The 22,245-nt window shown below is 41.4% G+C and overlaps 1 protein-coding gene across 6 annotated transcripts in view; it reads right to left on the bottom strand.

Annotated features, from left to right (window-relative positions):
* Positions 1–4,309: 4,309 nt before the first annotated feature.
* The window catches only part of LOC111962231 (eukaryotic translation initiation factor 4B), a 43,322-nt gene continuing 25,386 nt past the window's right edge, over positions 4,310–22,245 (bottom strand). For 4 of the 6 annotated variants that reach the window (XM_070442116.1, XM_023985179.2, XM_023985172.2 and 1 more), the window contains exons 9-15: positions 21,991–22,240; positions 18,369–18,460; positions 13,470–13,722; positions 13,237–13,271; positions 7,868–7,997; positions 5,908–5,980; positions 4,310–4,678 (exon numbers count right to left, since the gene is read on the bottom strand). In XM_070442116.1, the coding sequence (XP_070298217.1) occupies positions 4,598–4,678; positions 5,908–5,980; positions 7,868–7,997; positions 13,237–13,271; positions 13,470–13,722; positions 18,369–18,460; positions 21,991–22,240 (914 nt within the window). In that variant the 3' untranslated portion in view covers positions 4,310–4,597. Of the gene's footprint in view, positions 4,679–5,907; positions 5,981–7,803; positions 7,998–13,236; positions 13,272–13,469; positions 13,723–18,368; positions 18,461–21,990; positions 22,241–22,245 lie in introns of all 6 variants that reach the window. The other 2 variants (XR_011478811.1, XM_023985163.2) reach the window with 2 other exon arrangements.

Genomic DNA, 22,245 nt, shown 5'->3' on the forward strand with positions numbered 1-22,245 from the left:
TACTAACTTGAAAAGGAATATCACTCAAAACACTATATGTCTTGAAACAATACTAACTTGAAAAGGAATATCACTCAAAACACTATATAATTCAGTTTTCGCACTGGTTAACTCTATGGCACATCACTCTTGCTAGCTCGTGATGGTATCTGACTGGCGCGGTTTCTCACTCACAGCCTGATTGAACATTCTATGATCTACAATACTATAGCGCCCTCTAGGGGATTCACAATATTTTGACTAAGGAAAAACCCAAATTCTACACCGGTGTAAATTGTGGGTTACAACACAGTAAAACTTTTGTATGGACAAATACAATTATTATTACTACTATGTTCAAATTAGTTTATTGATAGGAGTTGGAAAAAAAGGTGTTCGTGCATTGATAAGCACACCAAAGATGGCATTAACGATAAGTAATAAAATAAAGACGGTACTTCTAAAAGCCTATTTCACACCGTAGCCTGCGTTATTAGCAATATAACTTTTCCTTKATTTTGATTTCGGCACAAATGAAAAATGTGGCACTGACTTTCCCATGGATTGATGTTTCAGCATTGTATAAATGAAGAGTTCAGTGTTCGTCTAGCGACGTGCGACATATGCATGCGCAGTTACAAGCCTGCTAAAGGTAGCAGCAGGCGGACGATTAATATCCACCGTTTTACTATGGATGAAGACTGAGCTGGAACGTGAAGCTGGTAAGCTTTAGAAAACCCTGAGTAGATCTAGACTTTTTGGGACCAAGACTTTTTGTCTTAATTTACATTTGAACTATATATTTTGATAGACCAAAGTATCACCAATCACGCTGTGTAAAAGGAAAAACCTAATTAATTTGTTTCCCATAAAAAGCATTTCATTTTAAACTGTTGTTGAACAATTGTAAAAAGGCCTTTGTTTAATTCTAACATTTGGTTATTCAAATATGTAATACAAATCTCCAAACATATTTTGTTTTATAACACGCTCCAGGGCTAATTTATTTAGCATTTTGGCATGTTTTTTCTAGATTTATAACATTATACATTTATAAAGCAAACAATCCATTAGCACAGCAAATACTTCAATTGTTTAAGAGCATGTTGCAGAACAGGGATTAAAATATRTTTTCAGAATAAAAATATCTTAAGGGGGTTAAGCGTTCAGTGATGGAGTTGACAAACCACTGATGGAGTTGACAGATACACAGACATTTTTGCCTAAAAAAAACAAGTTAAATACAAACATTTGTAAAATATGGAAAAATATTATTTTGAAAATCCCCAATAAAAAAAACATTCCCAGATCTTTCAGCATTCTGACAGAGTTCATGTTTTACAGAGTTGACCATTTACATTTTTCTTCATTCAAGTTGTATACACAGAAGCAATGTTGTTTTTCCTCAGTTATTTTATGACTCTAAAACCTAATTAAATGTAACATTTTAACCAAAATTCATATTCTATCTTAATCCATCAGGCAGATGGAGTTGAACGTTTATGGTTGTGACCAAGGTGATTAAAGTATTGTTTAAATCTATCAAAAAGTAGAGAACTTTACAGACCATGAGTGGTCTTTTTGCACTACATCTAATGAGGACATGAATAAGGGGTCCTTGTGGTATACAGTGCCTTCAGAAAGTATTCACATCTCTTGACTTTTCTACATCGTTGTGTTACATCCCAAATTTAAAATCAAGAGTTTTTGATCACTGGCCTATACCCCATAATGTCAAAGTGTAATTATGTTTTTCAAAAATCTTTACAAATTAATAAAAAATGTAAAGCTGAAATGTCTTAAATCAATAAGTATTTAACTCCTTTGTTATGGTAAGCCTATATAAGTTCAGGAGTAAAAATTTGCTTAACAAGTCACAAGTTGCATGGACTCAGTGTGTGCAATAATAGTGTAACAATTTTTTGAATGACTCTCATCTCTGTACGCCACACATAAATATAACTGTAAGGTRCCTCAGTCTAGCAGTGAATTTCAAAAGCATACACATACAAGCATACACATAACATGATGCAGCCACCACTATGCCTTAAAATATGAAGAGTGGATAATTAATAATGTGTTGTATTGGATTTGCCCCAAACATAACACAATTAACAAAAAGTTAATTGCTTTGCCACGTTTTGCAGTATTACTTTTGTGACTTGTTGATAACATGTTTTGGAATATTTTTATTCTGTACAGGCTTCCTTCTTTTCACTCTGTCATTTAGGTTAGTATTGTGGAGTAACTACAAAGTTCTTGATCCATCCTCAGTTTCCCCCTATAATAGCCATTCATCTCTGTAACTGCTTTAAAGTCACCATTGGCCTGGCCTTGCTCCGTTCGTGGTGGTACAGAGATGAGTCAGTCACTATTACTACACAGAGTGAGTGCATGCAATCTATGAGACTTCAGTACATTTTTACTCCTGAATGTATTTAGGCTTGCCATAAAAGGGTTGAATACTTAATTTGATTTATTTGTAATACAATTACAGACATTATGGGGTTGTGTGTAGGCCAATTAATATCCATGATTACCCGTTTTTAGAATTTAACACTTATTGGAGAGCTTGAAATTGTGATCCTTTGCTCAGTACAAGGGCAATTCCAGGCATACAGTGCTTTTGTAAAGTATTCAGACCCCTTCACTTTTTCCACATTTTGTTAGACTTATTCTAGAATGGATTAAAATATTATTTTTCCTCAATCTACACACAATACCCCATAATGACAAATCAAAAACAGGTTTTTAGAAATGTTTGCACATTTATTGAAAATAAAAAACAGTAATACCMTATTTACATAAGTAGTCAGACCCTTTGCTATGAGACTGAAATTGAGTTCAGATGCACCCTGTTTCCATTGATCATCCTTGATGTTTCTCCAACTTGGAGTCCACCTGGGGTAAATTGAATTGATTGGACATGATTTGGAAAGGCACACACCTGTCTATATAAAAAGGTCCCACAGTTGACAGGGCATGTCAGAGAAAAAAAACAAGCCATAAGGTCGAAGGAATTGTCCATAGAGCTCAGAGACAGGATTGTGTCGAGGCACAGATCTGGGGAAGGGTACCAAAACATTTCTGCAGCGTTGAAGGTCTCCAAGAACACAGTGACCTCCATCATTCTTAAATGGAAGAAGTTTGGAACCACCAAGACTCTTCCTAGAGCTGGCCGCCTGGCCAAACTGAGCAATCAGGAGAGAAGGGCCTTGGTCAGGGAGGTGACCAAGAACCAAATGGTCACTCTGACAGAGCTCCAGAGTCCTCAACCATCTCTGCAACGCACCAAATCAGGCCTTTATGGTAGAGTAGCCAGACGGAAGCCATTCCTCAGTAAAAGGCCCATTACAGCCCACTTGGAGTTTGCCAAAAGGCACCTAAAGACTCTCAGACCATGAGAAACAAGATTCTCTGGTCTGTTGAAACAAAGATTGAACTCTTTGGCTTYAATGCCAAGCGTCACATCTGGAGGAAACCTGGCACAATCCCTATGGTGAAGCGTGGTTGTGGCAGCATCATGCTGTGGGGATGTTTTTCAGCGGCAGAGACAGACTAGTCAGGATTAACGGAAAGATGAACTGAGCAAAGTACAGAGAGATCCTTGATGAAACTCTGCTCTAGAGCGCTCAAGACCTCAGACTGGGGCAAAGGTTCACCTTCCAACAGGAACGACCCCAAGCACACAGCCAAGACAACGCAGGAGTGGCTTGAGGACAAGTCTCTGCATGTCCTTGAGTGCCCCAGCCAGAGCCCTGACTTGAACCCGATCAAACATCTCTGGAGACCTGAAAATAGCTGTGCAGCGACGCTCCCCATCCAACCTGACAGAGCTTGAGAGGATCTTTAGAGATGAATGGGAGAAACTCCCCAAATACAGGTGTGGTAAGCTTTTAGTGCCATACCCAAGAAGACTASAGGCTGTAATCGCTGCCAAAAGGTGCGTCAACAAAAGTACAGAGTCTCTGGGTCTGAATACTTATGTAAATAAGGTATGTTTTTATTTTTAATAAATACAAATATGCAAAGATTTCTAAAAARCTGTTTTTGAATTGMCATTATGGGCTAGTGTGTAAATAGCTGAGGATTCTTTATTTATTTAATCAATTTTAGAATAAGGCTGCAACGTAACAAAATGCCGAAAAAGTGAAGGGGTCTGAATTACTTTCCGAAGCCACTGTACTGTACCTTTATCCTATTCTGTCAGTTAAATAAACACTGGCTTTTTTACTGCACATAAGGTCAAGTAGGTCAGCCTGGCAACAAACTTCTTCCTTTTCCGCTGGGGAGAGGGATGGAACCCAACGCATACCATAAACATAAGCAATCATTTTTACACCACTTTATTTATTACAATTAATTAAATTCTCTTTTCTTGAATGTCAACTACTCCTTACCTTTTCCATTTAAAACAAGTCCAGTATGTGACTACTCTTTTTAGAAACTGAAAAGTCCTGAAGAGAGGGGGTAGGGAAGAGGTCTGGGATGGGTTTTGAGTAAAGAAGGAAGGAGTGATGACTTTCCCATGTGCCTCTACTCCAGGTGAGGAGATTTTCATATTTAATGTGATATTCTTTCATTCGCTGGATTTCCTCTTCTTTCTCCCCTTCTGGTTTTATTCCAAACCATTCTCTGCGTCATCTCCTTGCTCTCTGTCCATTAGCAGAGCAGCGTATTTACTGGCTGAGCTGAATATCTGAAACAAAAAACAAAATAGAGCAGGAGAGATCCTAACATTGCTCACTTGGTCCCACTTTACAATAAAAGTTCTAAATACTTATGTATTTACATGGTACAGTGCAACTACAGGTAACGGATATAACAGTTGTCTTAACATGCTGACCACACCGCTCGCGTCGCAAAATAAATTTAAACATACATGCTACTCAATTATTGCACCCACTGCTCGCGTGCGCCAGCAAGCGTCTGTGTTGCCAAGCGCTAAAATAGAAGTCAGTTCTATTTGTGACGTTGAACGCGGTGCAAGTCCTGCCTCTCCCATCTCCTCATTGGTTTATAGAAGCAGATACCCACATGCCATCTCCTCATTGGTTATACTCACATGGGTGATTGAAAGATGAACTGAATTCAGTCAGTCGTGGTGGTAACTATGAAAGTTAGATGCCAATCGCCATATAAAGTACAAAGAAGAAAAAGCGTGGGAGGAGAGATGACTAGAAACTATTCTGTTGACCGTTTTATGTGTGGATTAATTGTCAGAGTAGAGGACCTTGTGCATTTCAGGTAAAATAACAACTCAATGTTTATATCCCAGGACAAATTAGCTAGAAACAGTAAGCTAGCTAAATAGGACAAATTAGCRAGCAACTGCAAGCTAGCTAGCTAAATTTCCATAAATATTTAATGCTTTTCGACCTGTCCCCAAATTGATGTAATTGGTTCAGAGTTTGTTTTGATATTTCAACCTACGCGTCGTGATTGCGTTTGGTGTGGGGGGACAAAATCAATTTGCACYCGATGGCGCGCAGACGGTTTGAGTACGGTGTTAGAACTATATCACACTGTGCACCTAAACTGTAATTACACTGTACCTGCCCATGCATTATATGTATGCATAACTATTTTGTATATAGATATTAGAAAACTTGTCAAAATGTGACCCATGTTTTTCCTGTTATATGACTTTGCAGACAGAAGAACAAAAAAGGAAACATTGAGGAAAAAGGATGGCGATGAGGTATACTGAAAGGGCAGTTTCACGGGCAGTTTCAGTAGAGGACTGAAGCCAATGTGAAGGGATAATGGGGTAAAGGACTGAAGACTTTCAGTGGAAGACTGATACAGGGGTAYTTTCAGTTTCTGAATAATCAAAACTTTACATGGGAGGTGGGAATCGTGTGTGGGGGTTTGGGGAAAACACACTATGGGTGTGTCAAGACCAATTGATGTGGCACCAGGACTCACGAGGGTGGGGGACTCTTCGTATTTCTTTGGCTCTGGTGCAGGTCTTGAGTCTCGYCCTCTTCTTTTAGCCTTTCTACAAACAGAATAAAGATCAAGTTAAACTTCACTGTCCAGCTAAGTCTTGCCGGTCAGAACCTCTGAGTGCACAAACTGGCACTAGCACACTGCTCAACAGTAGGACACCAAATAATTCCAATTGATCCAATAGAATCCACTCATAACTGTATATGCAGGAGAYGACTAATAGTATTCACCTTGAATAACCTCTAAAGGCTGGTTAACAGTTAACAATCCTGTTGGTGACTTCGACTCAGGTCCTCAACATGACACATTTATGTTTAAGCCCCAAACAAGCATTCCTGATTTAACTACTCAACTAATAGTCAAGCTCAGGTGTGCTTGTGCGGGGATAGAACACAAATGTTATAAGTTGGGGATACTGACCAACATCTGTGTGAAAACACCATGGGAACGTATGCAATCATAACCAGTTCCATCCAGTTTAAAGAACTGTGACAAAAAACAAAAAAAGTTTCCACTTTTGACGACACATGCAAGAAAACATCCACATGAACGCACGCCTCCAAGACACAAACCTCTATTTCAGTGGGATTTTTTTTTCCATGAGGAAAACCAAGGCGAAATCATCCAGTACTATTACCAAAGATATTTTGGTTCGCCAAGTTAGGCTACTTGCAAGCAAATACTAGTGAAATATTTCTAATCATATTTATTCTTTGCATGGCTAGCCAACAAGCTAGCAAGAATGTTGAGTGTTACTGGCAAGGTAACAAGTGAGCTAGCTGCTGCCWCCCGAGTGGCGCAATGGTCTAAGCCACTGCATTGCAGTGCAAGCTGTGCCAGCCACTAGAGATTCTGAGTTCGAGTCCAGGCTCTGTCGCAGCCGGCCGCGACCGGGAGACCCATGGGGCYACGCACAATAGGCCCAGTGTCGTCCGGGTTAGGCCGGCAGGAATGTCCTTGTCCCATCACGCACTAGCGACTCCTGTGGCGGCCCGGGCGCAGTACACGCTGACACGGGCACCAGGTGTACGGTGTTTCCTCCGACACATCGGTGCGGCTGGTTTCCGGGTTAAGTGGGCATTGTGTCAAGAAGCAGTGCGGCTTGGTTGGGTTGTGTTTCGGAGGATGCACGGCTCACCACCTTCGCCTCTCCCGAGTCTGTATGGGAGTTGCAGCAATGAGACAAGAATGTAACTACCAARTGGATACCACAAAATTAGGGAGAGAGAAAAAAAAAAAGAAAAAAAAAATCTGACTAATTAGTCAAACGCACGCGCACAAGGTCCTGAACAAAACTAGTTTGCTAGTTTTGCTATCCTCACGGTCAGCATTTTTACATTTTCTTACATTTACACTGACAACTGGTATATACACCGCTAACTACTGTTCTGGAGTGTAAGATGTATAGAGTGCATAAAATGCGCTCGCAGTTCGTGGAGTCCCACACTGGAACTAGCTAGCTAAACATGGTCTAAAAGTGTGAATTTTACTCCCCACAACCATTCAGATCAGGTATTACTGTTATCATAATAAGTCAACTACAACCCTTGGAAGCGGTTGTTATTTTATCATTAATATTTACATAATACAGTCATGATAACTTCATGTTCAAAACATCCAAATTATCATGTTGTTCTTTTGTAGTGAAGGCAAGCTAGCCCTTGCTTCTTGTCTCATGCTGTGCAGTCACCTTTGGGGAAGCCATGAGTCGAGGAATTGGCGGTTACATCCACAATCTCCTCACTGAGAACAGTATTGGGCCTTGGTGAAGGCGCTTCCCCTTAGCTAGCAAGCATTTGAGGACGTTTGTTTTGACGGATAAGGGTAGCAATTCTTTCCCAACAGCAGTTGACGCACCAACCATAAACTAACCTTTAGAGGTGCCCTGGCTGCAATACCCTGCCCATTCCACTAATGCCACTCTTTTTGGGCTGACCTGTCTTCCTCCCTTCGTTGGTCTCTGTTGGCCCCCTCTCCTCGGCCCCGCCCTGCTCCAGGCACTGCGGCCCCCCCTCTCCCCCGTGGGGGGCCCCGGTCCAGACGCACACCGTCCACTTTATTCTCGTCTGGAAGGGAGAGCCCAAACAGTGAGGATTGAGGGAGGGGTTTGGGAGACGGGAACTCCACTATAGGCTACAACAGAATTCCACACAACCTACGGCCCAGGTTGCGTACAGCAGCATTCCACACAGCCTACAGCCCAGGTTACATTCAAGATCATTACATTTGTGCAGTTATGCAAAACATAGTGTCGAATGGGAGGTTCACACTTCAAACTTTTGTAATCTTGAATACAACCTGGGCCTGGGGAACCCATTTTCCTTAATAGCCACAGGGTCTGCTGTTTTTGCTGAATGACAACCTTCACCTGATTAAGAAACCAAAGCCATTAAATATTTACTACTCTTACTTAATTCCCCAGGAGTTACTGTCATATTCATGGCAAAATCTGTCAACAGCTTGATAACACCAGGGGTGTGTTCACAAGGAACAAACAAGAGAGAACACGTTTTATGGAAAGGAGTGTTATTACTACTGGATTCAGGTTGTTTGGTGCCTTTTAAACACTACCCTGGGAAAGTAGCAGACACTGCCCTACAGGACCATGCGTACCCCACTTTGCTTTACACCAGGGCTGCCCAGTTTTGTTCCTGCAGTCTCTTCTTTCCTGGGTATTGTTTCAACTGACAATTCAGTAAATTAGAGTGATTCCAATTATTCAAAGTTACTGCCGTTGTCCTATCTCATCATCCACATTAATTTGAAATGATTGTGTGTGAGTGAAGTACTGGTGGGCGAGCTTCCACATTGCTTTTTGTCAAACCTCCAGACCAGCTAGCCAATGAAACAAGACAAAATAACCAACAGGAGAGATTATCCAGGACCAGAATTGGGCAGTGCTACTCTTCAATCCATTTTAGTCAAGACGTGGCCTCCTCGTCCCAATCCACCCAATCGCTCCCATATCCTCTGCTTTAGCTAATCACCAAACGCTAGAAGGGGAAACAATCACCAATTTATACTAAACAAAAATATTAATGCAACATGTTAAGTGTTTCATGAGCTGAAATAAGATCCCAGAAATGTTCAATACCCACAAAAAGCTTATTGCGCAAAATTTTTGTGAACACATTTACTTACATCCCTGTTAGTGAGCATTTCTCTATTGCCAAGATAATTCATCCACCTGACAGGTGTGGCATATCAAGAAACTGATTAAACCGCATGGTCATTACACAGGTGCACCTTTTGTTGGGGACAATAAAAGGCCACTAAAAATGTACTGTTGTGTCACACAACAGAATGCCACAGATGTTTCAAGTTGAGGGAGAGTGCAATTGTCATGCTGACTGCAGGAATGTCCACCAGAGCTGTTACCAGAGAATTGAATGTTCATTTCTTTACCATAAGCATCTTCCATTTTCGAAAATGTGTCAGTACGTCCAACTGGCCTCAACCACACCAGCACAATACTTCCACAAGCGGCTTCTTCACCTGAGGGATCGTCTGAGGGGAGGGATTTTGATTTGAAATATTAGGTTCCCCATTAGCCGACGCCAATGGTCACAGCTAGTCTTACTGGGGTCTGAAGGGAACGTTGCTGAGGAGTATTTCTGTCTGTAACAAAGCCCTTTTGTGGCTGGGGCTGGCTCCCTAGTAGGTGACTTAAGTGGGTGGGCCTCTGCCCCTACCCAGTCATATGTTCCTTAAATGAACTGTAACTCGGTGCAATTGTTACATGGTGCTTTTATATTTTCTGTTCAGTATATTTTAGAATTGGAACGTGATCAGGGCTCGACATTAACGCTTGTCCCGGACAAGCGTTAAAAATATTATTGCTTGACAAGAAGAATATAGTTTGGCCAGGCGGCCAGCTCTAGGAAGTCTGGATGGTTCCAAACTTCTTTGGAAGTTTGTCTGAGCTCTACGGACAATTCCCTTAACCTTATAGCTTGGTCTTTGCTCTGACAGGCAATGTCAAAAACCTTATATAGACAGGTGTGTGCCTTTCCAAATCATGTCCAATCAATTGAAATGACCACAGGCGGACTCCCATCAAGTTGTAGAAAAATCTCAAGGATGATCAATGGAAACAGGATGCACCTGAGCTCAATTTMGAGTCTCATAGCAAAGGTTCTGAATACTGATGTAAATAAGGTGTTATCTATTTTTAATACATTTGCAAAAATGTTTACACCGGTTTTCGCTTCATCATTATTGGGTGTTGTGTAGATGGTGGAAAAACATTTATTCAATCCATTTTAGAATAAGACTGATGTAACAAAATGTGGAAAAAGTGAAGGGGTCTGAATACTTTCCGAATGAACTGTATAACGCACATTTCTATGAGAATCTTGTTGGATCACCCAAAAAAGTTACATATTCCAGCTTTAATTGTTTAAAACCTGGAGGTTTATTTAATTTTTATGAAGCATGTCTTAGCTTGGTTCAATCAAAGTAGCCTAGGCAAAATACAACCATAGAAATATTGATGGAATTATTTTATTAACACTTAATATGGCATTGAAACCAGCATTTTTCTCATGTACTATCAGTTTTTAAAAATCAACGTTTGTTATTTGTCCAGCAGCCAAAGGCATAATCCTAAACTGTGTTCGAATAGTCATACTAACCGCGCTAACCATACTATTTGTGATGTGAATTGAGTATATAGTATGCGTATTGGTCATAGTGTGGATATAGTTAGTATGCCATAAGTTCCCGGATGTCGTACAAAATCCCCCAAAATACGAAGTATACATGCAGTGGACACTATTTGTGCTTTTAGGGTTCATAATGCAATTCTTCAGAAAATGGGCGTGGCTTCAAAACGTTTTCAGATTTGAAGAAAATGGCGGAAAATATGCAGCTGATGTCTGACGAGATCGAATACAAATTCATTGCTTTAACTAATTATGACAAATGTTAAGAAAACGTTGAGCAATGTAATAAAGTAATGACTTCTCAAATAAGTTACACGTTATGTTGGCTGACAATTTGTTCGCTACGCTATCCTTACGAACCGCACAGAACTACATTTACATTTAAGTCATTTAGCAGACGCTCTTATCCAGAGCGACTTACAAATTGACAAACTACAGCAGTATGTACCGGTATGTTAGCTAGTTACCTAACGTTAGTTGGCTACTAATACATCGAACTTGCTAGGCAGTACATTAACTAACCCAACATTTATTGACTTGATTATTCACACAGCTAACTGGTATAGTCGTTCTGCGTTTCAATGGATATTGTTAATTTTGGCTATCTACTCCGATTTCAGGGCACTCTCGCGCAGAATAACTGATGAATTTACCAACGCTCAACACCCATTGAATACGGCCGGTGTAAGTAAAAGTTGGCAAAAAAATTGGTATGATTAAATTGTTGCCAGCAGCACAGTTAGTCACCAACGATCTGTATAACATCAACACAGCCTAATCAGCTCTGCTAGGGTGAGTAAAACTGTCAGAGTGAGGTGTTCTCTCATTTGTGTCTGGAAGTAGCTAGCCAACGCTAGACAGTTATCTTGAGTGCTTTACTGCCGTTGAATGCTCGGCTCAACCCTACTCCTCCGCKAAAGCGTCCAGTGTGAACACCCCGAGAGTGAATCACTGAATTTACGTACGGACAATCTGACAACGCTCTGGATTTATGAACGTCCAGAGCGCACTCTTGCACTCCAGATTGAATTTACGAACACACCCAAAATCGTAATTTTTTTAGCTAGTCATTTGTTATGCTAAKATGCTAGCAAGAGCTTGCATAGCAACATCATCAATTTCCAGTAGACAGGCAAAGCACTAGTACACTCAACTGAAACAATACTGTTCGTTTACAGTATACTAAAATGAACTAATAGCATATACTCATTAAGTATGTAGTATGGGTATTTGAACACAGCTCGTCATAGTCGCAATGCATGCTAGTTGATGRATCTTCAGATCTCCCTTCTAATTTCGAACAGATATTTTCATCTGMCACATGAKACCGCTAGGGCATGCGGTGTGCTTTTGAGAAGTGTTTTCCCGCTATTTGCATTTTGGAACATTTGTGCATAGCCTAACGCCATGTGCGTATTGTTGAGCTTGTAATATGAAGAAATAAAACTAACATTTGAAGATAAGTCATCTGTTACGTCAGCCTCATTGCTTTTTAAATGTTTTAATGTGCTCCCAGAACTGTCCCAGAGTTATGAACCATAGACATATTTATAGAGACGCCCTTAATTCCGAGCCGTGGAGGGAATTATTTCATAAAGACAAAAACMATTTGGTTGTACTTATGTTACAATATTTTATAGTCCACCAAGGCTACGTTTTACTTAGGTAGGCCAATTCTGATATTTTTCCCACCAATTGGTCTTCGACTAATCAGATCAGCTCTGAAAAACATCAGATGTTAAAAGATCTGATGTGAATAGTCAAAAGATCAACTGGTGGTAAAAATATCAGAATTGGGCTGCCTGTGTAAACGCAACCCATGAGTGGCAAACCATTGCCTGGCTACCCAGACACTTTGCTCTGGCCAAACGCTACACCCATGGACGTTTGTTTCTTCTCCTCAATGAGTCTAGATCTGAGAACATCCACGACKCGTCACCGAATGCGAACACATTCGTGGCCGTCTGATTGGTCCAGTAACCAATGGGTTGGGCCAGAGCACACMTGGGCAAAGCGGCGGTTTGAAAATTCGGCTTTGATACTCTGATTGGTTAGAGCAGATCCAATAGCTGACGCCCCTTGTCAGCGTCACCACAAACAGCATCAACGATGGCAGTCAGACCAAAGTATGTAGCGAACGACAGAGCAGCAGAATAATTGAATGTACGTTGTCAGGCTATGCCAACCATTCTCCAGGAGAGCCTTAGAGGCAGTGTTGTATTTTGAGACAGGCTTGAATATGCAAAGAAGCCAATAGGTAGAGTGTAGCCTACATTTTTGTCTGATTCTGTGTTAAATCTTTTTGTTGTTGAAACAAGTGACTAGGGCCTTTGTCCAATTTTTTTCTTTTCTTTTCTTTTTTTTACATATAAGAATTCCTACTTGTCTGAAGGACAAGTGCATATAAAAGTTAATGTCAAGTCCTGGTGATGTTGTAAAATATAATTATCCAGCAGTGATTGAACGGTGAGGGGGTGAATAGAACCCAAGTGTCTATCACACTCAGAATCTCTTATAGTAGATTCTGAGTGTGGTCCACTCTGGGATTAGATTAGTACAAAGTCTCCATTACTCCTTCTTTAGAAGGAACTACTAAGATAACACACAAGCACYAGGTCTTTGCGGTCTCCGAGAGTCTTACCCTTACTAGATCCTCTTTCATTTGCAGAWCTCGAGCTGAAAAGAGAGAGATGGGACATTCAGACGTTTAACTAACTAGCTTGCAACAAAACTATTCTAAACTATTCTTAGCCACAGTCACTAAAATAGACAGGCTTTTGGTAATGGATGTGACGTCACTATGAGACATAATTGGCCACTTCATTCTCCAGAGATGCTATACAATATAGAAGACGTATAAGAACATGTTCTGACCTCAGTTTGGGAGGTGCCGTGTCACTGGTGGAGATYGGGGCGCATCCCTCGCTGGACCCGGTACTCAACGCAGGCCGCTTGACCCAGGCATTCTCCTTAGGTGGCGGTGCAGGCATCACCTTGAGGGGCTCCTTGGAGGAGAAGGTGGAAGAGTTGGCGGAAGAGGGGCGAGACCCGGGAGAGGGAGGGTCGTCCTCCTTACCACTGAATACTTCGTTCTCCACTGAGCGCTCGCTCTCTCTGCGCCGTGAGGCTGTGGTAAAGATGGGATGCTGTCTTTTTAGTTTGGTGAAGATGAAGAGACATGCAAAGCAAGACCATACCACAGTATGCATATACAGTTGAAGTTTACATACACTTGTCATTAAAACTCGTTTTTCAACCACTCCACTAATTTCTTGTTAACAAACTAAAGTTTTGGCAAGTCGGTTAGGACATCTACTTTGTGCATGACACAACAGTAAATTTGTCAACAATTGTTTACAGACAGATTATTTCACTTATAATTCACTTTATCACAATTCCAGTGGGTCAGAAGTTTGCATACACTGTGCCTTTAAACAGCTTGGAAAATTCCATAAATGATGTCATGGCTTTAGAAGCTTCTGTAGGCTAATTGACAACATTTGAGTCAATTGGAGGTGTACCTGTGGATGTATTTCAAGGCCTACCTTCAAACTCAGGGCTTCTTTGCTTGACATCATGGGAAATAAAAGAAAACAGCCAAGACCTCAGAAAAACAATTGTAGCCCTCCATTGTCTCGGTTCACTTGGGAGCAATTTCCAACACGCTGAAGGTACCACGTTCATCTGTACAAACAATAGTAACACAAGTACACCATGGGACCACGCAGCCGTCATACCGCTCAGGAAGGAGACGCGTTCTGTCTCTTAGAGATGAACGTAATTCGGTGCGAAAAGTGCAAATCAATCCCAAAACAACAGCAAAGGCCATTGTGAGAACCTAAAAATCTGACAGGCGCTCAGCAAGAAAGAGCCACTGCTCCAAAACCTCCATAAAAAAGCTAGACTACGGTTTGCAACTGCACATGGGGACAAAGATCGTACTTTGTCCTCTGGTCTGATGAAACAAAAATAGAACTGTGTGGTCATAATGACCAACATTATGTTTGGAGGAAAAAGGGGGAGGCTTGCAAGCCAAAGAACTCCATTCCAACCGTGAAGCACGGGGTGCAGCATCATGTTGTGGGGTGCTTTGCTGCAGGATGGACTGGTGCACTTCAAAATAGATGGCACCATGAGGAAAATTATGTGGATATATTGAAGCAACATCTCAAGACATCAGTCAGGAAATTAAAGCTTGGTCGCAAATGGGTCTTCCAAATGGACAATGACCCCAAGCATACTTACGAAGTTGTGGCAAAATGGCTTAAGGACAACAAAGTCAAGGTATTGGAGTGGCCATCACAAGGCCCTGACCTCTATCCCATGTGAGCAGAACTCAAAAAGCGTGTGTAAGCAAGGAGGCCTACAAACCTGACTTAGTTACACCAGCTCTGTCAGGAGGAAATGGGCCAAAATTCACCCAACTTATTGTGGGAAGCAGTGGAAGGCTACCCGAAACGTTTGACCCAAGTTAAACAATTTGAAGGCAATGCTACCAAATACTAATTGAGTGTATGTAAACTTCTGACCCACTGGAATATGATGAAAGAAATAAAAGCTCAAATAAATCATTTTCTACAATTATTCTGACATTTCACATTTTTTAAATAAAAAGTGGTGATCCTAACTGACCTAAGACAGTGAATCTTTACTAGGATTAATGTCAGGAATTGTGAAAAACTGAGTTTAAATGTATTTTGCTAAGGTGTATGTAAACTTCCGACTTCCACTGTATATGTGATACACAGTATGCATATATATGCGTATACACACAGTACACCAACAAAACCTTTCAAAAGTTTGGTTCACTTAGAAATGTCCTTGTTTTTGAAAGGAAAGCACATTTTTTGTCCATTAAAATAACATCAAATTGATCAAAATACAGTGTAGACATTGTTATTGTAGCTGGAAAAGGCAGATTTTTTTATGGAATATCAACATCGGCGTCAGAGGCCACATTATCAGCAAACTTCACTCCTGTGTTCCAATGGCACGTTATCTTGTTATGCTGCAGGGAAAGTATTGAGTAGCCAGAAAAAAGGTGCCCATTGTCAAACGGCCTCGTACTCAATCTTGCTCGTACAATATGCATATATTATTACTATTGGATAGAAACAAGCTCTAGTTTCTAAAACCGTTTGAATTTTTTCTCTGAGTGGAACAAAGTCATTGGGCAGCACTTTCCCTGACCAGAAGTAGAATGTCAGAAATCTATTGCTCTTTCAACGTTCTGCTTACATGTCATGATGTAGCTACCACTTATCCTCCGAGAGCATTGAGAAGGAATTTGTGCACCTTGCGAGTAATAAGCTATTCTTACTGATCCAACACACTTCCGGAACCTCTGCAAGAGCGGCGGTACGCATCAAATTTGGCTAAGGTTCACATTAATAATAACCGACCGGATATTTCTCGGTCGGTGGGAAAATTTGGCCTTTTCTGGTTTTTTTTTGCCGCCCTTCCGGAACTGAACCACTTGTTTTGCCCTCGGCGCCCCTTTCCGCTCGGTTTTTATTTGATAAATGTGACCATATCATCGTAATGTATGTTTTTTCAATATAGTTTTATCAGATTATTTGAATTTTTTCGGGAGTTTTGCCGTGTTCCGTTCTGACTTTTTTTACGTTGGACAGATCCGTGCCAGTCGACCAGTACCCATGCTAAATGAAGAGGGAAAGTTTGCCATTCTGAATCCAAACAACGACTCATCTGGACAAAGACACCTTGATCAACATTCTGATGAAAGATCAGCAAAATAAGACCCAATTTATAATGTTATTTCATATTCTGTCGTGCATGTCAACTGGTCGTGGCGCCCAAGTGTGTCTGGCATTTGTGGCTATGCTAATATAGCGCTACATTTTGTTTCGCTGTAAAACATTTAATAAATCGGAAAATATGTCTGGAATCACAAGAATCCTGTCTTTAAATTGCTGCACAGTATGTATTCTCAGAAATGTTTTATGATGAGTAATTAGGTATTTGACGTTGGTGTCTGTAAATGTTATGGCTGCTTTCGGTGCAATTTCTGATTGTAGCTGAAATGTAATTTATGATTTATACCATAATATGCACATTTTTCAAAAAAAACATATGCTATACAATAAATATGTTATCAGACTGTCATCTTATGAAGTTGTTTCTTGGTTAGTGGCTATATATATCTTTATTTGGTCGAATTTGTGATAGCTAGTGATGGAGTAAAAAACTGAAGGAGTAAAAAAAATGGTGTCTTTGCTAACGTGGTTAGCTAATAGATTTACAATTTTGTCTTCCCTGTAAAACATTTTAAAAATCGGACATGTTGGCTTGATCACAAGATGTGTACCTTTCATATGCTGTATTGGACTTGTTAATGTGTGAAAGTTAAATATATTTAAAAAAAAATAGATTTTGAATTTCGCGCCCTGCACTTGAGCTGGATTGTTGTCATAGGTGTACCGGTGTCGGGCTGCAGCCATAACAGGTTATGGTTAGCTAATCCAAGTTTATAATTTTAAAAGGCTAATTGATCATTACAAAGCCCTTTTGCAATTATGTTAGCACAGCTGAAAAAACTGTTGTAATAAAGCAATAAAACTGGCCTTAGACTAGTTGAGTATCTGGAGCATCAGCATTTGTSGGTTCGATTACAGGCTCAAAATGGCCAGAAACAAAGACRMTTCTTAAGAACTTAAGATCTCGTACAACGCTGTGTACTACTCCCTTCACAGCGCAAACTGGCTCTTATTCAGWCATTTGGAACACAAATCATAACATTTAAAACTATATAAATATAATATATACAAAAATATCAAAAAGTAGTAACAAAGCCAAATAGAAACAAATTGTATATAAATACAAATAAATTGAATCAAATTACAATATTACCCTATTGCTAACACACAAATAAAACTAAATTGCACAAATCCTATATCACACAAATAGAACACACGTATAAAGAAGATAACCTGATTATTACACTATTGCACTTCAAACAAGAAACACAAACTAAATTGCACAACTAATTGCATTAGTACTATACAAAGTTAGAGGTGCACTATTTSATAGATTCCCCCGCTCCCCCTACCTCAGGCTTCCAGTGGGGAGAGCTGAGGTCAACCTACCCCACCGCCTCCCCATCTCGTACTTCTGAGTGGGAGACCTTCCCAGGCAGTAGCCTGCCTAGCTCACAAACTAGAATCAGGGCGCCCACTCCGACAAGGTTAATTGACCCACGCCTAACTGATAAAACCGCAGTTTTGATTTGTAAAATTCAAATAGAGTAATCTTGCCTTTTGATTTAGTCACATCAGCCCAACCCTACTTGCCACGATACTAATGAGCATTGCGATACTATAGCTCAGTATTTGAATTATTCAAGGCTGTCAATCATGTCATACCCCAATGTATCACAGGAGGCTGGTGGCACCTTAGTTGGGGAGGACAGGCTCGTGGTAATGGCTGGAGCGGAATAAGACTAATGGTATTAAATARATGGTTTCCATGTGTTTGGTGCCATTCCATTTGCGCCATTATTATGAGCCGTCCACCCCTCAGCAACCTCCACTTGACAGTATATACTATAGATATGCATTTCCTGAAATACTGCTGAAAAAGAGTGGCTGTTGTAAGGGACCACWAGTCTGAAAACAAATATATACAGTGACAATACATTGAATATTGTGGTTTAAACTTAAACCTAATCATGTAAGAGTGCTTACACCACAAGTGAAGAGACTACAAAGAGAACCGCATTGAACTCCGAYGAAGCAAAATAAGGTTGACCCTCACCTCTCCCTCCAGAGGTACTTCCTGGATGTGATGACTCACTTCCTGTGCGGGAACGCTCAGAAGGTGGCTCCTCATTCCTCCAGCTTGGGTCCCTGAGGACAGAGAAAGGTTTTGAGTAAATACTTTAAGACGATATGAATAATATCAATTACATGCTGACTAGACCAGGCACGTCCGTGTGAGCATGTTGATTTTGTCGATCCACACCAGACGCMATCTGGACACGCATGTTGAAATATCAAAACCAACTCTAAACCAACTATATTAATTTGGGGACAGGTCTAAAACACATGAAACATTCATGGACATTTAACTAYCTAGCTTGCTGTTGCTAGCTAATTTGTCCTGGGATATAAACATTGGGTTGTTATTTTACCTGAAATGGACAKGGTCCTTTTTTTCTGGATCTTTGAAAYATTTTYACCCATTTTGAGTCACACAAAATCGTGTGTTCTCTATTCCAACAACTAATTGACAGATAAGGGGAAACCTAGTTTGTTTTAAGTAATCTCTCCTACAGTTTAGTTGTCTTCTGACTTTATATGGAGTTTGGCAACCAACTTTAAGGTGCATTACCGGCACCAACTGGACGTTAATCTTTCAATCACCCAAGTGGGTATATGCTCCTAAAAACCAATGAGGAGATGGGAGAGGTGGGACTTGCATCACATCAAGCATCAAAAATAGAACCAAGTTCTATTTTAGCGCCAGGCTATGCAGACAGTTGTTGATGCGCACAAGAAGTTTGGATGAAATGATTGACATAAATGTATTTGTACATTTATTTTGCAATGCTCACGCAATGCAGCTGGTGTGGTCAGCATGTAGGTTCTAGGAATGACCCACACAAACATACACAGMACCAGTCAAAAGTTGACACCAACTCATTCCAGGGTTTTCTTTATTTTTACTACTTTCTTCATTGTAGAATAATAGTGAAAACATCAAAACTATGAAATAACACATACGGAATCATGTAGTAACCAAAAACGTGTTAAACAAATATATATTTGAGATTCTTCAAAGTAGCCACCCTTTGCCTTGACAGCTATGCGCACAATCTTGGCATTCTCTCAACCAGCTTCAAGAGGTAGCCACCTGGAATGCATTTCAATTAACACGTGTGCCTGCCTAAAAGTTAATTTGTGGAATTTCTTTCCTTCTTAATGCGTTTGAGCCAATCAGTTGTGTTGTGACAAGGTAGGGGTGGTATACAGAAGATAGCCCTATTTGGTAAAAGACCAAGTCCATTTTATGGCAAGAACAGCTCAAATAAGCAAAGAGAAATGACAGTCCATCATTACTTTAAGACATGAAGGTCAGTCAATGCGAAACATTTCAATTACTTTGAAAGTTTCTTCAAGTGCAGTCGCAAAAACCATCAAGCGCTATGATGAAACTGGCTCTCATGAGGACCGCCACAGAAAAGGAAGACCCAGAGTTACCTCTGCTGCAGAATGATTAAGTTCATTAGAGTTAACTGCAGATTGCAGCCCAAATAAATGCTTCACAGAGTTCAAGTAACAGACATCAACATTAACTGTTCAGAGGAGACTGCAGCAATTCGACCATGAAGGCCTGATTCATGCAAAGAAACCACTACTAAAGGACACCAATAAGAAGAAGACACTTGCTTGGGCCAAGAAACATGAGCAATGGCCATTAGACCGACGGAAATCTGGTCGACGGAAATTTGGTTGATGAGTATGTAAATGGATGATCTCTGCATGTGTGGTTCCCGCCGTGAAGCATTGAGGTGTGATGGTGCTTTGCTGGTGACACTGTCAGTGATTTATTTTGAATTCAAGGCACACTTAACCAGCACGGTACCACAGCATTCTGCAGCGAATATGCCATCCCATCTGGTTTGCTCTTACATAAATATATTTTGATTTGTTTAACACTTTTGTGGTTACTACATGATTCCATATGTGTTTTTCATAGTGTGATGTCTTCACTATTATTCTACAATGTAGAACCCTTGAATAAGTAGGTGCCCAAACTTGAAAATAAACGTCCATTTTTCAGGACCCTGTCTTTCAAAGATAACTTCACAGATCTTATTGTAAAGAGTTTAAACACTGTTTCCCATGCTTTTTCAATGAACCATAAACAATTAATGAACATGCACCTGTGAAACGGTCGTTAAGACACTAACAGCTTACAGACGGTAGGCAATTAAGGTCACAGTTATGAAAACTTAGGACACTAAAGAGGCCTTTCTACTGACTCTGAAAAACACAGAAAGACCCCAGGGTCCTGCTCATCTGTGTGAACGTGCCTTAGGCATGCTGCAAGGAGGCATGAGTACTGCAGATGTGGCCAGGGCAATAAATTGCAATGTCCGTACTGTGAAACGCCTAAGACGGCGCTACAGGGAGAAGTCCTCGCAGTGGCAGACCACGTGTAACACCTACACAGGATCGGTACATCCGAACATCACTCCTGCGGGACAGGTACAGGATGGCAACAACTACCCGAATTACACCAGGAACGCACAATCCCTCCATCAGAGCTCAGACTGTCCGCAATAGGCTGAGAGAGGCTGGACTGAGGGCTTGTAGGCCTGTTGTAAGGCAGGTCCTCACCAGACATCACTGGCAACAACGCCGCCTACGGGAACAAACCCACCGTCGCTGGACCAGACAGGACTGGCAAAAAGTGCTCTTCACTGACGAGTCGCGGTTTCGTCTCACCAGGGGCGATGGTCGGATTTGCGTTTATCGTCAAAGGAATTACGTTACACAGAAGCCTGTACTCTGGAGCGGGATCGATTTGGAGGTGGAGGGTCCGTCATGGTCTGGGGCGTGTGTCAGCATCATCGGACTGAGCCCGTTGTCATTGCAGGCGATCTCAACGCTGTGCGTTACAGGGAAGACATCCTCCTCCCTCATGTGGTACCCTTCCTGCAGGCTCATCCTGACATGACCCTCCAGCATGACAATGCCACCAGCCATCTGCTCGTTCTGTGCGTGATTTCGCTGTCATAACAGGCAATGGTGCAAGCTTTACGCTACTCTCGTAACACACCCGGATCTCAATCCCATTGAGCACGTCTGGGACCTGTTGGATCGGAGGGTGAGGGCTAGGGCCATTCCCCCCAGAAATGTCCGGGATCTTGCATGTGCCTTGGTGGAAGAGTGGGGTGACATCTCACAGCAAGAACTGGCAAATCTGGTGCAGTCCATGAGGAGGAGATGCACTGCAGTACTTAATGCAGCTGGTAGCCACACCAGATACTGACGGTTACTTTTGATTTTGACCCCCCTTTGTTCAGGGACACATTATTCCATTTCTGTTAGTCACATGTCTGTAGAACGTTTCTTTTTTTGCGGAGTTTATAAACACACACACACTTCAGGGAAAGGCTGTTTCCAGAGGGCCCATGGCCAAATTACCAATAAACAGCTGCTGTAGCTTTTACAAAATGTGTAATAATTTAGAGCTGAAAACATTCGATACGGGCACATAATCTGAGTTTTAATGCCAATTGCCATGCTGTTTATGTTGCACCAGGTTGCCCTTGCATAGTGTTTTGCTTACCATAAAATCACTCAAGAATTCTGCTAGACTCACGCTCAATTCAGCTCTGCCGCTTCCTGCTATACCCACAACCCCTCACCTGTCTCTGTCGCGAGGTTTCCTATCGAAGCCCTTGGACTTGTCCTCTTCCAGCTGCCTCTGGAGCTTCTCCTCCACCTCCCGCTCCTTAGCCGCTGTGTCCACGGGCTTGGCCGCTCCGAAGATGGAGGCTCGACCAGAGCTGCGGGCGGCTGCCGGAGCAGCTGGGGGAGCCCCACCGCTGCCGGCCTGCTGCTCCTCGGCCATGCCGCGCGGCTTCAGGACCAACTTGGGCCTCTCGGTTGGACCACCTGGT

Source organism: Salvelinus sp. IW2-2015, linkage group LG1 (genome assembly GCF_002910315.2).
Source record: "Salvelinus sp. IW2-2015 linkage group LG1, ASM291031v2, whole genome shotgun sequence".
Classification (NCBI taxonomy): domain Eukaryota; kingdom Metazoa; phylum Chordata; class Actinopteri; order Salmoniformes; family Salmonidae; genus Salvelinus; species Salvelinus sp. IW2-2015.